This window comes from Ursus americanus, chromosome 11 (genome assembly GCF_024610735.1).
Source record: "Ursus americanus isolate L20-20 chromosome 11, mUrsAme1.1.p, whole genome shotgun sequence".
NCBI lineage: Eukaryota > Metazoa > Chordata > Mammalia > Carnivora > Ursidae > Ursus > Ursus americanus.
In genome coordinates, this window is record NC_142137.1 from 26,604,698 (window position 1) to 26,621,921 (window position 17,224).

Sequence of the window (17,224 nt, forward strand, 5' to 3'; positions counted from 1 at the left end):
ACATACATTACCTTTGTTCCTTTTTTTTTTCCAGGAACAGTCTTTTGAAAATCTCCTTGGAAGGCACATCCAATTCAAAGATGACCATGGGGATGATTGACCTAGCTTCCAAGAGACTCATCTGGTATTTAGTTACAGGGTAGCCATCGATGACAACACTAATAAGGAGAAACATGAAAATAATTCTAGATTTTTTTTCCGCTCATATCTTCCTTCCTGTCTTCCAGAGCCAGCCTATCTCTTTAGGAAGAGCCTCTTGCTCTTTCTTTTGTAACTTGACTTACCTTCTTTGCACTTTGCCCTCTTTATCTCTATATTTTTAACCTCGGTCAGCCCAAGAGCCAGATGCAGGGCAGCATACAAACAGACACAGCTCTGAATTCATACACTTACCATCACAGGGCTAGGCTTTGGCAGAACTCAAGAGGTAACACGCATAATACCTTGAACATTGTGTTATTCAATTGGTGCTATTATTGTAAGCGTGAAACAGTGGAAGGAATACAGGTTTCAGAGGCAGACAGACTTAGATTTGAGACCTAGTTCAACCTCTCTGAGTCTCAGTTTTCAGTAAAATAGGGGAAATGATACTTAACCCTGAGCATTGTCTTAAAAACTTATAGATCCGGTATGTAAAGCAACTAGAATAGGTCCTGGCACAATGAATAGTATCTTAGTAAGAGATTAAGCAAATATGGGAAAACAATTGTGCTCTAAGCTTGCTTTTATAGTAAAGTTCTGTGGGAAGGCTGGGGGGGGTGGTGGGAGGAGAGATGGGGAGTTAGTGAGAGGAGCCCTGTGATATCTGGGAGAGAATCATTCCATCAGAACCCATCATGCTTCTGAGCAGAAATGATAGAGAATTTACGTTAGTCCAACAGTCTTGGACTGTTGGAGATAATGGGAGTGTAACCATCAAACTGAGGGGAGGAATGAAGGGTGTCCACACATTCTGAGAGCAGTGGCCCCCAAAGTCAGGAAGCTCCCTCTGAGGTGGGAGCAAGCTGGGCCTGCTCGCTGATGGTCATCAGGAAGGGCTGGTTTAGAGGAAGCCACAGGATCCCCTTACTCTGTGCTCTCCAGCCAAGTCTCTAGGCACTCCATGGCAGAGAGGACCGTAAGTTAACGCAGCCAGGCAAACCTAATAGAGAATCTTATGGGAGTGCCATGGTTGTGTTTTGGGGTTTTCAAAATAGAGAGTAGTTCAATTTCTTTGCTTGTGAAAGGTCGCTTGAGTGGCCCTCAAGATTAGAAAAATTCAGGATGACTGGCCAGTCACTGTCCTGGTATTAAGGTGAAATAAACCCCTTTTGACTCCGGGTTGTCTTCACAGAGATCCCTTGTGTGCAACGCTGAATGCCAGGGAGGAGGGAACTCAATTTGTGAGTCCCAGGGCCTTGTCTGGGGGAAAATCTGACACCCCAGAATCTGCTCTTCCTAACTTAAATTAGGAGAACTGTCCGAAGTCTTGATTAAAGACCAGTAGCAAGGAAGGGCTGAAAGGCTCTTAATGCAATACAACCTTGAGTAAATCAGTGGGATTCTAGGTCAGTGACCTGGGCTTAAGAGCAGGGCATTAGGCTGCACTGGCTTTTACAACACCCAGTTGTAAAAGGTGAGTAATGGTTGAGTAGAGGATTGTAAACCGAAGGGAAAGCTCAAGCATGGGGCCCTCAGGTCCAAATATAGCACTAAGGGAGGGGCACTGCTACCTGTGCAGAGAGCTGGGCCAGTGAGAGACATCTCCCTTAGACCAATACCTTCTAGGCGACGGGGATGGCCACTCCTTCATCATTCCACGGAGCAGTGAGAAGGTCTACCAGACTGTGGAAGTCACACTGGCCTTCTTTGTTGGCAATGTAAGCCCAGAGACTTTTGGACAACAAAGGGTTGCTGCAATGAGTGAAGTGGCCAGCTTGCTATTCTGCCATATACGTGTTCAAGCCAAGTTTTAGCTGACAGAAAATTAAAATATATAACCATGTAGGTGCCTAAGGTTTGAGAAGTAGATCACACCCTTTACAAGAGCTTTAAACCTTGTTTAAGGTAAGTGTTTTAAATTCTGTCAGTAATTCTTTAAAGAATTCTTTAACTCCCTCCCCACCCCCACACCCACTTACCCTGCAGTATTACATATACTTTCCATCAGACAGATTTCTAAGGCTTGAATAGCCAGTTCATCAGGTGCTGTCATTCCTTTATGAAGATGCCAATTTAACATGAGGGCCAGCTCTGTGTCTGGTTGGCTGTTTAATATGTAACGCAAAGCTTCTCCTATTGACAAACGCTTTAAGCCATATTCACTTGAAATTTTTTGGGCAACTGAAAAACATTAAAATTTTAAACTTATTCCATTTCACAAAGTCATTAATTAACCTTATTTCTAATTTCTGGCTAACTGACATAAAGACTTCACCAAGAACTATTAGAACTGATAGGGGCACCTGGGTGGCGCAGTTGTTAAGCATCTGCCTTCGGCTCAGGGCGTGATCCCGGTGTTCTGGGATCGAGCCCCACATCAGGCTCCTCCCTCTGCTAGGAGCCTGCTTCTTCCTCTCCCACTTGCCCTGCTTGTGTTCCCTCTCTCGCTGGCTGTATCCGTCAAATAAATAAATAAAATCTTTAAAAAAAAAGAAAAATAACTATTAGAACTGATAAATGAATTCAGTAAGGTTGCAGGATACAAAATCAATGTATAGAAATCTGCTTTATGGGGCGCCTGGGTAGCGCAGTCGTTAAGGCGTCTGCCTTCGGCTCAGGGCGTGATCCTGGCGATCCGGGATTGAGTCCCACATCAGGCTCCTCCGCTGGGAGCCTGCTTCTTCCTCTCCCACTCCCCCTGCTGTGTTCCCTCTCTCGCTGGCTGTCTCTCTGTCACATAAATAAATAAAATCTTTAAAAAAAAAAAAGAAATCTGCTTTATTTCTATACACTAATATTGAAGCAGCAGAAAGAGAAATTAAGAAAATGTGAGCTATCACCTCACACCAGTCAGAATGGTTAAAATAAACACAAGAAACAACACGTGTTGGCAAAGATGTGGAGAAATAGGAACCCTCGTGCTGTTGGTGGGAATGCAAACTGGTGCAGCCACTGTGGAAGACAGTATTAAAAATTAAAAATAGAACTACCCATGATCCAGGAATTGCACTCCTGGGTGTTTATCCCAAAAATACAAAAACTCTAATTCAAAGGGATACACGCATCTCTATGTTTATTGCAGCATTATTTACAATAGCCATGTTATGGAAGCAGCCTAAATATTCATTGATAGATGAATGGATACACTTGATCTTAGCCAAAAGGCTGAGAAGCAACTGATAGATGAATGGATAAAGAAGACACACACAATGGAATATTACTCAGTCATAAAAAGGGGCAACATCTTGCCATTTGCAACAACATGGATGGATCTACAGAGTATAATGCTAGGTAAAATAAGCCAGTCAGAAAAAGACAAATACTATATGATTTCACTCATATGTGGAATTTAAGAAACAAACAAACAAAAGAAAAAAGAAAAAAAGAGACAAACCAAAAACCAGACTCTTAACTATAGAGAACAGATGGTTTCCAGAGGAAAGGTGGGTGGGGGACGGGTGAGATAGGTGAAGGAGACTAAAAGTATACTTATCTTGATGGGCCCTGAGTAGTACATGGAATTGTTGAATCACTGTATCATACAGCTGAAGCGAATATAATACTGTATGATAACTACACTGGGATTAAAAAAAAAAAAGAACAACAAAGGCAAACACACACCCTTACCTGTAGTTTTCCCAGATTTTGGAGGCCCCAGAATTATAATCCTAATGGGCACAGTAGGCTTAGGTTTGGGTTGGCGGATATATTTGATCGGGTTCTTCATAAATTTTTCTTTAGTTTCCTTGCTAGATAAAAAATAAATATACTGACGATGGATTACAGCATGGACTGGATTCTCTGAAGTTTCAATTGGTTTGATTGTCTCTCCTTCACTTAGCTGCAATATATACACAATTGAATTCATAGGTTTAAGTTATTCAGCATTTCCCCCAAATACATTTGAACAAATTTGTAAAATAAGAAAATCTGTCTTACAATACATAAGAAAACTAATTATAGCCAATGTAAAAAGAACAAACTATTTTATACCCACATGCAATTGATGAAATCTTAACTAGCTTTCAGTTTATGACAATTATAGTTCTCCTACTTCCTTTATAATGTATTTAGTGTATGTTTTTGCCAACAAGTGTAAGGTTGTTTACATATATTCGTGGGCCAATTTATCCTCACAAACAGGCCCATTCCTAAGGTGGTGTTAATGGATGGAAATGTGTTCTCCCCATTTCATAGGTTGAAGCCCTAATCCCCAAAGTGACTATATTTGGAGATAGGGCCTCTAAGGAGGAAATTAAGGTTGAGGTCATAAGAGTGGGGCCCTATCCAATAAGACTGGTGTCCTTATATGAAGAGGAAGAGACACCAGGGGTGCGAAAGCACAGAAGAAATGTCATGTGCGGACAAGGTGATCATCTGCAAGCCAGGAAGAGAGGTCTCACCAGAAACCTGTCCTGTCCCTGATGGCACCTAGATTTTGGATTACAAGCCTTAGAACTGTGAGAAAATAAATTTCTGTTGTTTGAGCCACAATGTCTGGTACTTTGTTATGGCGGCCTGAGTAGACAAATATAGGCGGGGTCCTGGGTTATCTTTAGGGGCATACTACTGGTAGGACAAATCCCACAGGCTTCTCACCCACATTTTATATAGGCAAAATCCCACTCACATAAACATCAAGAGCAGTCACAAAAGGGAAAAATACCTAAAAGGCTGCTTAAGGTATAGGTTGAAATGGAGTGGGAGGAATAGTCCTACGCATGTGCATTAGGTCAAGATGAGAACTGGGTAATTAATTGACGTTAGGTTTGGATATATTTTTTTAGAGCCTCAGATGGCCAAGTATCAGCCCAGCCTGACAAAGTAGGTGTGAAGCAGTACAGCTCCTTTACCAGAGCTACACCAAGACAGTTGTCAACATTAACATTTTTGGGCTGGAGTAAATGCTAGGTATAAGAGGAAACTCCAGGATGGCGTGGGAATGCCTGCTGTATGTCTTATATTTGGTAATTTAAAAAAAGCTGAAAGTCTAATGATTCCACTTCAAATTCCCAAATTTAGAGTCCTTTCAGTAGTTTCTGCTATTGCTCAAAATACCTAGCACGTATCCTTTCTCCTCTGTAGGTCAGACTATGCATAGTATCATCAAATCAGAAATATCAAACTGTCATGTACCCAGGGGCACCTGGGTGGCTCAGTTAGTTTAGGGGCTGCCTTCAGCTCAGGTCATGATCTAAGGGTCCTGGGATCGAGTCCCATACTGGGCTCCCCCCTGAGTGGGGGTGGGGGGTGGGTCTGCTTCTCCCTCTCTCTGCCCCTCCCCACCGCTCATGCTCTCTTTCCCTCTCAAATAAATAAAATCCTTTTTAAAAAAACTGTCATGCACCCAGGGAGATTCCCAAACGGTCCTGAAAAATGCTTATTTAAATGTTTAAACCCTTCCTGTGACCATGCATTCCTTTCTCCACAAGGCATTTTTGTATAGTCCTAATTATGTTTCGACATGAGCCCTTTCTCCCTAAATAGGGTTCTGACTTTTCTTCTTCCCCTTTCTTTCTCATCTCAGAGAGAAGGGCATGACTATCTTTCAAAAGCTTTCTAGGTGATTCTAGTACACGCTTAACTCTATCCAATTCTCTATGGAGGGCACTGTCATATGTCTCTATATTCCAGCACGGTATTTGAAAAGGTTTCTCTGGACATCCTACGGCTAAGATAAAGAAGATGGCACAATTAAGTAGAACTGAAATTGATTGTGTCAATATCAGCCAAGAAGGAGGTTTCAAGTAAATGCGCATGGCTGCATTTTGGATCCTATCTTCTGAAATACTTTTTATCTGTGACCAATAATAGTAATACATATTAATAACAACTATAAATTTTATTGAGCACTTACAAAAAGCCAAACACTGTTGTAAGCACTTTACAATAATTAACTCATTTAATCACTGTAATAATATTGTAAGGTAGGGACTATTCTTATTTCCATTATGCAAATGGAAATGACTCAGTGAGGTTAAGTAATTTGTCCAAGGTTGTTCATTTAATAAGTAGCGGGTTTTGAACTCAGGCAGTCTGGCTCCAGAGGCCATTATCTTCTCCACTGGGCTACATCACTGACGGAAATAAAAAGGTACACGGGTTGAATGAGCAGGTCACTATCACATGACATTTTTAATTGTCTTTATAACACTTAGTGTTACCTCTCAAGAACATATTTGCTTATTTACTTATTTATTGCCTATCCTCCCTTCCCAATCCAACTAGAATATAAGCTGGAAGACAAAAGAAACCTGTCTGTTTTGTTCACTACTCTTTCCCAGGGACTAGAACAGTGGCTGACATATTCTTGGTTGAGATTCGTTGAAAATCATCCCACATTTGAGGTCACTGAATTCCAACTGGATTAAATCTGTTTGTCCACACTGCATACAAATATGGTACTTAGAAAGGCTTGTTATGGACATCAGTGTCACATTTTGTATAGTGCCTCACGCTTTCCAAAGGACTTTATACTCTTGTATTTGATCACAGTGGCCTGGTGACATTATTCTTTCATCTTAAAGGTAAGGAACCAGGCAGGATCTTAGTACAGAACTAGGTCTAAGTACAGGGTCTGAGACCCTGGGTCCATTAAAGGATCAAAGAGATTAAATGACTTGCCTAAAATTAGGTGGCAAATTAGTACCAGAGCTCAGCCCTTTAGATGTGTAGTTTGAAAATATTTCCACTACCCATCTTCAGCTACAAAGTTAAAACCAAGTTGGAATTGTGTTATCTCTACAGAAGTAGATGAAAGAAATTAAACCCTTTGATTACCTATTATACTTCAAAAAGATAAAACAATCACATATTTTTATAGCTAGTTAAGAGTACTGTACAATGCTTATAATTTTTGGAATTATCCTCTGTCTTCTTCTTAGACATACTTAAAAAAAATAAAAGAAAGAGCACAGCTTTAGGATGCATTTGCTGACATTACCTTTACGGGGTCCCAGTAGCCAAATGCGCTGACATACTTATAGGTATAGCTGAGCATTTTTTGGGCAAGGTGGGATGCTATTGGATAACATTTTTCAAAAATGCTCTCACGATTCTCCACCAGTGGTTTCAGCTTCATATTCATATTATATTGTACAATGTGGATTTTCCGAGCTCCATTAATGAGAATTACCGGGATCAAAAGCTTCTCAAATTCATCCTGATGGAAAAAAAATCATAAAATGAAATATTTTTAATGGGACAGTCAGGTTACTGCACATAGACGTTGCTGGTGACCGATTGCTTCAGTCAAGAGAACAAATATTTTTCAGCTTCTGAGTGGCTGCATATTGGCAGCTAAAACTTTTGACTCTATGTGGCTTCCATGTTGTCCTTGATTTATTAATTTGTTTTCATAATTGCAAGTGGCGCTGGCAAAAGGGAAGATAGCCCTAAAATACACATTTCTTTTGAAATGTTAAAAAGAAACTAAGATATAAGCCAAACTGCATTTGTTCTGTTCTCAAATGTTACATTTGAATTATGAAAAATGAAGGAAAATAATAACCTGTATTACTTGTAAATTACTCATATCTGCTTCAAATTTTTCTCCCAGTTCACCTCTCAGGCGCTCAAGTGCATCAATTTCCTGTTCTTCATCTTCCTCACTCATCACTTCCTCGTCTTTTGGAAATTCTTCTTCAAGGATGTTGTCAATATCATCTTCATCTTCTTCAGGCTCTTCTTCACTGAAGTCTTCATCTTCTTTATCCATCTAAGGAAGAGAATATTCTCTTTTACTACATATCTAAAATATGCAACAAATGACTGTGCTAACTAATCATTTGGAATATTTTATGTAACTGAATATTGGTTGATATGGCATGGCAACATTCATTTAGTGACACAGTAAAATTTTAAATATCTGGCACCCAGAAATTTAATTCCTTTAAGACTCTGACACCATACTGATCCCACAGTAAATACATAAACAAGATATTAAATACTATTTATGCCTACGGTTGTGAGAAAGTTACATTTGTTTATTTAGAGTTTTTATTTTAATTCCAGGTAATTAACACAGGTTATGTAAGTTCCAGGTGTACAATATAGCGATTCAACAATTCCAGGGGCTCCTGGGTGGCTCAGTCGTTAAGCGTCTGCCTTTGGCTCAGGGCGTGATCCCAGCGTTCTGAGGTGGAGCCCCGCATCAGGTCCTCCGCTAGAAGCCTGCTTCTCCCTCTCCCACTCCCCCTGCTTGTGTTCCCTCTCTCGCTGGCTGTCTCTCTCTCTCTGTCAAATAAATAAATAAAATCTTAAAACATAACAAAACAAAACCAATTCCATACATCACCTGGTACTCATCACAAGTGCGCTCCTTAATCCCCTCATCTAATTAACCCATCCCCCACCCACCTTCACACTGGTAGCCATCAGTTTGTTCTCTATAATTAAGAGTCTGTTTCTTCTACTTCTTCCCTCCACCTCCCCAGGTGGTTGATACCTCCATTGCTTTCGAGGTGGGGGGCTCAGGAGTTCGCGGTGGGGCGCCAGCTTCCTCTTCACCATCACAGGCTTCTGGTGCTCAGGATGGCACCAGGTCTGCATATGGCAGCCATGTGCAGATCTGGGTGGTACTTGGTTCTTGTGGTTCATGTGCCCGATGCTGCTGACGGTGGCCCACACATTCTTGTTAATGGTGATCCACATGTAGGAGGTGGCGGGTTTTCACGGGCCAGATCTCTGCTTCATGACCACCACTACACCTTTGTGGCGGGCCGGTGGCTTCACACCCGCAGCCTTGCAGTGAATCAGCCCGTTGGTGGAAGGAGTGGTGAGCCTTCAGGTTATCGGCCTGGGCGCTGTGTGTCTGCTTGTTCCTCCTGATCGGGAAGCTGGAGCAGTTCCACAGGACCATCCATGGCAGGTGGGTGGACAGGGCGCCTCTCACTACCACCGTGGAAGTTGGAAAGAGCAAGAGTCTCTGTGTTGATTTGTCTCTTTTTTTTCTTTGCTTGTTTGTTTTGTTTCTTAAATTTCAGGTATGAGTGAAATCGTTTTTATCTTTCTCTGACTTATTTCACTTAGCATACTACCCTCTGGCCCCATCCATGAAAGTTATGTCTTTGATAGTCTTCAGTAACAATATTTAGTGGAACTGAAAGAGAATAAATCATTCACCAGCTGTGTTAGCTTGGACAAGATCAGTTTCCTCATCTGTAAAGTACGAACAACAAAAGTACCTATCCCACAGGTATGGAGGGAACATTAAATTACTTAATACGTGCAAAGCCCTTATTTAGAAAAGTGTCAGGCACATGGTAGGCATGAAATGATAGCTATTATTGCTATTATTGGGCCATTATAGCTATTATTTGTTATTTTGTACTAACAGAACAGTATATGCCCTTTAGGAGTTTATAGCCCATCTGAAGAAAGACAAATAAGACATAAATGATTATTAAAGACCATGGCAGGATATTGGCACTAAGTGGTGCTGTACGGGCTTTTAATATGTATCCTCCTGCACTGCCTCCACACTCTTCTCCCTGAAGTATTCCTTGTATCAACTGGAGCACTGCCTTCCGGTTGGAAACCTGGAAGTTTCCCTAACTCCTGCTCTCCTTCATTGCGCATCCAGTTTCCAAGGACCGTAATCCTAAACAATGCCCTAGACTCTCTCCTTTCCAGTACCGCCCCACAGTTTGCCCTTTCGTTATCTCTTACCTGCAATCTCCTGCTTAGCTCCCTGTTTCCTAATCTTCCTACTAATTAGAACTTGTTAAAGAGCACCTAGAGCTGGAATTTGGCCTTGCAGGTGCAAGGAGTAAGATGAGAGGATAAGGTCCCTTCCTGCTCTGTGCCCAGGCTCCTCTCTCTCCAGAAGGAGTTTGGCTCTGGGGCAGTGTTTTTCAGTTCTGCTTCTGTTTTATTTGAATTTTGAAATCATTTGGTTCCCTTACTACTTTTTCCTTTTCCTTATACTTTGACAAAAAAAAAAAAATCCTGAGATTTGATTTTCTAAGGATCATTGGAAGTATGGCGGGATGAATCCACACTGCAAACCAGGGACATCTCAGTTCTAAATGAACTTGTACTCACCTCTCTTGGCTCTACTTAATGGCTCTTCTAACTTGTTTGTTAATTAAAAAAAACCAAAACAACGATATCAGTTTAAAAATAGATTCATTTTGAGGTCCCAGGATGGCTCAGCTGGTTTTGTGCCCGACTCTTGATTTCAACTCAGGTCATGATCTTGGAGTCGTGGGATCGAGCCCTAAGTCAGGCTCTGCACTCAGCGTGAAGTCGGCTAGAAGTTCTCTCCCTGTATCCTCCCCGCCCTCTCTCTCTAAAATAAATAAATAAATAAATTCTTTTTTAAAAATAAAAAAATAAAAATAGAATCATTTTTGCTTAAAGGATAAAATTATACAGCATTATATAGGGTAAAAAAATTTCCCTTCATATTCCCATCTCTATTTCCACTTTCCTACCTAGAAATAATTTTGGTTAACAATTTGTTTAAGATCCTTTTATATGTTTACACCCCCACACACTCCCACACACAGAAAATTATATTTTACACATAAATGGGATCATTCTATATTATACAACTTGCTTTTTAAAAATATAATTTAGCAATGCATTTAAATTTCCTTCCATATAAAAACATACATCTCATTATTCTTATTTAGCCATTCTTGCACTTAAAAAATGTTTTCTTTTAAGATTTATTTATTTATTTGAGAGAGAGAGAGAAAGCAAGTGCACGTGGTGGGGGAAGGGCAGAGGGAGACGGGGAGAGAAACTCTAAGCAGACTCTGCACTGAGCTCGTGGAGCCCCGATGTGGGGCTTGATCTCAAGACCCTGAGATTATGACCTGAACCGATACCAAGAGTCAGAGGCTCAACTGACTGCGCCACTCAGGCGCCCCTTTTTTGGTTTTTTTGGTTGTTCTATGGAAGCCAATTTAGGAAGTAACAAAGTGAACAGTGAAAGGTAGCCTCTTTTGACCCTTGTGATATTTGTTTTCTCTCTTGTACTAATAACAATGAAGAATTTAGCTAACTTACATTTCTCTTTTCTTCCTCTCCTGCTTATTCCCCAGTGTTAGTCATATTTTTAATTCTTTAACTCTATAACCAAGTGCCTGCAATTTTATTTATTTATTTATTTATTTATTTATTTATTTATTTATTTATTATTTTAGATTTTATTTATTTGACAGAGCGATAGAGAGCACAACAAGGGGAGCTGCAGGCAGAAAGAGAGGGAGAAGGAGCCTTCCCCCTGAGCAAGGAGCCGGACGTGGGACTCAACGTGGAGCTCGATCCCAGGATCTAGGATCATGACCTGAGCTGAAGGCAGATGCTTAATCGACGGAGCCACCCAGGCACCCCCCCCTACAACTTTAAATATGATCCCCCAATTTCTTTTGAGTTATCATTTTTATTTTTTTAAAGATTTTATATATTTATTTGACAGAGAGAAAGAGCATAAGCAGGGGGAGTGGCAGGCAGAGGGAGAGGGAGAAGCAGACTCCCCACTGAGCAGAGAGCCTGATGTGGGGTTCAATCCCAGGACCCTGGAATCATGACCTGAGCCAAAGGCAGATGCTTAACCAACTGAGACACCCAGGCGCCCCTGAGTTATCATTTTTAGATGTGTGTTTTGATTCCCCCGAATTCAAGAGATTGTTCTTAATCTTCTTTTCACTTTTCCCTCTCTTTAGTGTCCAAATTTTTGTCTCCAATATTTCTACATTTACATTTGTCTGTAAGTGTACTTATTTAGCGCTTCATGTAGAAATTGATTCTAAGAATTGAAAGCAAACAGTGTTTGATTGATTCTAAAAATGAAACCCAATAAACAATACCAGCCATATTTTAACTACATAATCCTTATTCACTACAGCTACAGATAGTGACAGTGGGGATGCAACCCTATATCAACAAATGTGTACCATTCTGAAGTGTCAAGGTGAAACATTATATTTTCTTATTATGCAGAATGATGCATTTTAATTTGCCCCATATGTGGATAATGCTTTTTTTTTTTTTTTTTGGTCTCTCCCCTACCCCATATTTCTGGTTTGGTTTTGTTTTTTAGATGAAAGAAGCACTATTCGCAAAATCAATTGGCTATTTTTTTTCAGGAAGAATATATTAAAGGCTAATTGTCAAAGATCTTAAATATCTAAAAGTGTTCTCATTTCATTCTCATACATTATAAATAGTCAAAAATCATTTTCACTCAGAATTTTAAAGGCACTGTTTTTGTCTTCTATCACTCAGTATTGTTGGTGAGAAGTCTGACAAAAATCTTATCCATATCTTTTGTAGGTAACTTTTCTTCATTTTAGAAACACTTAAAATCTCTTTATAATGAGCAATCTCAAATTTCATAAGGATGTATCTAATGTACATCTCTTTTAATTTGTTCGGCTCTGTATTCATTGATCCCTTTGAATTTGAAGATCCTCTGCTTTCTTCAACACTGGGAACATTTTTTTCAATATTTTTAAGATTATTTCCTCCTACATTTTCTCTCCTTTCATTTTTTTTTTTTAATGCATATTGGATGTTGACCTTCCTGGATTGACCCCACATATCTCCAGTTTTTTCTTTTGTATTTTCTATCTCTTGTATTTTTTGTTCTATATTTGAGAAACTTCTTTGATTTTTCCTTCTAATCTTTCTATTCAAATTTTAACCAATTTAAATTATATATATTTAGCTTCCATGAACTCTTTTTTGCTTTCTGATTTTTCATAGCATCCTGTTTTTGTTTTCTGGATAAAAGTTCTTGAATTTTCTGAGGGAGATTGGAATTTTTTTAATGTTTAGTAAGGTTTTCTGAATTGCCTATTTATTTTAGGGTCAACTTTTCTGTTTGCTCATCTTGCTGCTCCTTTGTATTGATAATTTTTCTCAAGTATATGGTAATCCTTGGTGGCTCAATCATTTTCACAAATGGAGGGGGCCAAATTGATTAATTCAGAGCAACTGCAAGCTAGGGTATGTGAGCAGGGCAGGTTGTATCGTGCTTCCATGTGAATGAGCTATGAGAATGAGAGGAAGCAGGCAGGATGGATCTTGCTCCAAATGATGGCGGACACCAACCAGCATTTCGTGGCACCTATCATCTTCAAGACAGATTATTTAATCACTTTAGAAGTTATTTGCCTTTTTTCTTCATGGAGGCAAATGTCGTTGTTAATAAGGTGCTGGGGAGGCAACCTTAAATTTTTGTGCAATTAACTTTCCTGGACTTTCTAGATAATCAAACTATAGGCACATAATGAGTTCTTTCCTTACAGAACTTTTCAACATGTATGCTATTTCTTTTTCCTATTATATTGTTTTAGCAAGTTCCTTAAATAATGTTGAATTTTTTTAAAGGTCAATATCCTAATAATCTCCACAGGTTAATTCTTCTTAGGAAAAAAAGGTTTTATTTTTCCAAAATTTGATCTTTGAAACAGTGCTGTTTTTTCTTTTTCTGATATATTACACTTTTAAGGCCTTATGTTAATAGATACATGTTCTAAAATTCATGGTCTCAGAGATCTGCCTCCAGTATGAAGGAATAAGTTAATTTAGCCTCTAGCAGGTAATAACCATAAACCATGAACACTACACCTCCCCTCCCCCCAACACACACACACACACACACACACACACACACACACACACACTTTATCTCACTCACTCAATAAGGGGCTTGAGAGTAAACAAAGGCAGATTTTGGAAAACAGTAAAAATCTGGAGGGAGCAGTCGGATTAGGGTAAATTCTCTGATTCTGTGCATTTGCTCACAGGGCAGCCTCCATTACAGTGGTGGTGGCACAGGGTGACTAAAACTCTGATAGGAAGCTGGATGTCTTTCCAGCTGGGGCAACCAGGGGAAGGAGACACAACCAGGGCACTAGAGAGTGAGGGTAAACTTCAGAGTTGAGAGAAGTGAAGGGAACAGCAAATTTAGTTTGTAAAGACTGTCCACGTCTCTGAATCATGCTCATATGGGCTGTTTGAGAACAGTATCAGTTGAACTGCTACCCACTGCCAGTATGACAGAGTTTGCAGGGTTAGTCTAACCAAGTAAATTGCCTGCTAAAACAAAAACACCAGCCTTCTCTGGAGGTATACAACAGACTTCAGAATCTCCAGAACATAATATTCATAATTCTAGGATATAATCCAAAATTATTCAAAATGTAAAGATTCATGAGACATGACCCATTCTCATAAGAAAAGATATTATTAAATACCCACTCTGGGTATTAGAGTTACCAAACAAGAACTTTAAAGCCGTTGTTATCCCTATGACCAATGAAGAAAAGGAAAATACACTCATAATAAGTGAAAAGATAGGAAATCCCAGGAGGGAAATAAAAAATATAAAAACAAACCAAATGGAGATTTTAGAACTAAAAAATACAGTATTTAAAGTTATAAAAGATATCAGATGGGTTTAATAGACTGGAGATGACTGAGGGAAGAATCAGTAAATTTGAAGATAGATCAAAAGAACTGATCGAACTTAAAGAAGAGAGAAAAAAGCCCCAAGATCATTTGGAACAATAGTGAATGATCTAACCTATGAGAAATTGACTTTCAGATGGAGACAGAGGGCAAATAGAGCAGAAAAGATATTTGAAGAAATAATGCCCAGAGTTCTTGCAATTTAGTGAAAGACATAAATTTACAGATTGAAGTTTAGTGAACCTCAAACTAGATAAATATGAAGAAAATGACATGCAGGCATATCATAAACTATTGAAAAGCAAAGATACAGAGAAAATCATGGAAACAGTCAAGAAAAATCATGTAGGAAAACAATTCAAATGACCCTATTCTTTTCATGCCTCTGCTTTCCATCACACCATAGGAATGAATGAAGAGCAACAGAAATGGTAAATACCTGGGTAAATGTAAAAGACTTATTTTCCTCTTAATGTATTTAAAATACATATGACAGTTTAAAACAAAAACTATAATTTTTTTCTTATGGAGTTTATAATATATTTGGTTGTAAAACAAATAACCGAGTGTAAAGGGTGTTGGTGGAGTGATGGTGAGTGTAAATGGACTTCTGCAGTCACAGGCTTCTAGGGTAGTACATGCAATGATATTGACTCGAAGTAAAGTGGGAAAAGCCAAGGATGTATATGTAACAGAGAGCAACCACTAAAAAATAATACATAGAGATATAACTAAAAAGCCAATAGATAAATAAAATGGATTTCTAAAATACATTCAAACAATCCCAGAGATGGCTGGAGAGGGAAAAGAGAAAATAAAGAAGACAAACAGAACACAAAATTCATGGTCTCTGAGAAAAAGGACTAGATTTCGGGTAAGCTCTCTTATAACTTTCTATCAGTAGGGGAAGGGAGGGACAAGGCTACAACAGTAGAAGTTTATGTCAGGAGGGTGATGGAGATTATACTCAGAATGCTTAGGGAAGAAACGAGACAGGAAGAAATGGAAAGAGGAGAAGTGCAAGACTTGTCAGAGTTCTGAGTCTTCCCAATACAGATGCATGTTAAGCAGACACTAGATTCCCTTACTACACCTGGTTGCCTTCTAAATATGGATTTTTTGAGACACTATTCCAAACTACTTGTTTCTCAAACCTTCAAACTCAATCCAAGGGAGGTGAGTGGGAGGGAATAGTTGAAACAGGAGATGGGGATTAAGGAGTGCTCTTGTTGTGATGAGCACTGGGTGTCACGTGGAAGTGTTCAATCACTATATTGTACACCTGAAACTAACATTACACTGTATGTTAACTAACTGGAATTTAAATAAAAACTTAATAAAAGACTCAATCCCCAACCTGTACACCCCATACACACCTTTGCTTTCTGTTTCATCCCAAAGAGCTCTCTGCACGTAGACCTTGGACCTATACACTCTGCCTTGTCCCTAGGAGGCCTCAAGGATGGTCTTGGCCTGGTGCTTGGTCCTGAACCTTGTTTCAACCTCATCTGGACGCTGACTTTGGCTCCCCCTTGTACTCAGGTATTTATCTCTATTAACTATTCACCTGGGTGTAGTCCCTCACAATTCTGCTGATTTGCGGCCTGGCTTCCTGTCCTGGCTCTTTGTGGCTTTCTCCTGTCTGGGGCTACCCACAATTTAATAGAAGAGATTGAGGCACCAGAGAAGGAGCCAGTGAACAGGAGGAGAGCCAAGATTCTGGAGTGAGGACCAGGAGTAGAAGCAGGGCCTCTGAGAAGTTGGAAGGTATACAAACTAAATCTCTATACAAAGTGGCTGATTTACAGATTATTCTTTAGTCACACTTGGAGACTAAAATTCCACAAGATGGCGACATTTTTCTACAAAATTAATGCAAGCAGTCCCCTTGAGACAAGTAATTTCTGACGTTAAAAATGTATTATCTGCTGCAAAAAATTCAGACAGTAAGGGCAATGATTTTTGTTAAGGAGGGGAAGACAACCCTGGGAAGGGCTTTATCTGCATATGGTTCCCCAATTAGTTGTGAAAAGGTGAGTCATGGAGCTGCACTTTCTATACAAAAGGCAAATGATGAAAAGGCCTCTGGTTCTGTTCATGAAAGCAGGCTCCGGGGTCTATGTAGAGTCAGAATGGATTTGAGTCAGGTGTCACATTAACTGCCTATAGCTATCACACTGGGTGATCCTTGAGATGCTGCATTTTGTTTAGTCCTTGTTTGTCTGAGGCAGTAGCAGGACATATCACAAAATTCTCATCAAAGGAGTGAAAAAAAATCAAGACACAGTTTTCATCTTTGATTCATAAAAAATTTCAGGAATTATCTTCCCAAAGTCAGTTTGGATAAATTAATTGTGTGGGGATAAATAGCTAATTTTGTAAAAGAGTAAGTCTTAGGAGAGCTAACTTACAAAAACCTACTTAATTTATAAGATAGAATATTGAATTTTTGAATGAAAAATAGTAAGAAATCCCACCATTCTAATGTTAACAAATAGAAAAATTATAAATTAAGAATATTTAAAATTTATCTGAAAATGGATTCTCTTAAGAAAAAGGAGGTTTAACTAAAAAATAGCAAAGAGGAGAAATTAAAGTATTTTCAATTCAGGAAACCAGATATTATTAATTTTTTTTCCATTTTACAAAAAAACCC

The 17,224-nt window shown here is 39.2% G+C and overlaps 1 protein-coding gene and 1 pseudogene across 1 annotated transcript in view; both read right to left on the minus strand.

Moving 5' to 3' along the window:
- The window catches only part of AK9 (adenylate kinase 9), a 119,301-nt gene that overhangs the window by 11,393 nt on the left and 90,684 nt on the right, over positions 1-17,224 (minus strand). The window contains exons 29-33 of the mRNA XM_087865377.1: positions 7,652-7,858; positions 7,085-7,303; positions 3,769-3,982; positions 2,121-2,322; positions 12-158 (exon numbers count right to left, since the gene is read on the minus strand). Of these exons, the coding sequence (XP_087721503.1) occupies positions 12-158; positions 2,121-2,322; positions 3,769-3,982; positions 7,085-7,303; positions 7,652-7,858 (989 nt within the window). The remainder of the gene's footprint in view (positions 1-11; positions 159-2,120; positions 2,323-3,768; positions 3,983-7,084; positions 7,304-7,651; positions 7,859-17,224) is intronic.
- LOC123792886 (large ribosomal subunit protein eL28 pseudogene) lies at positions 7,978-9,121 on the minus strand (annotated as a pseudogene).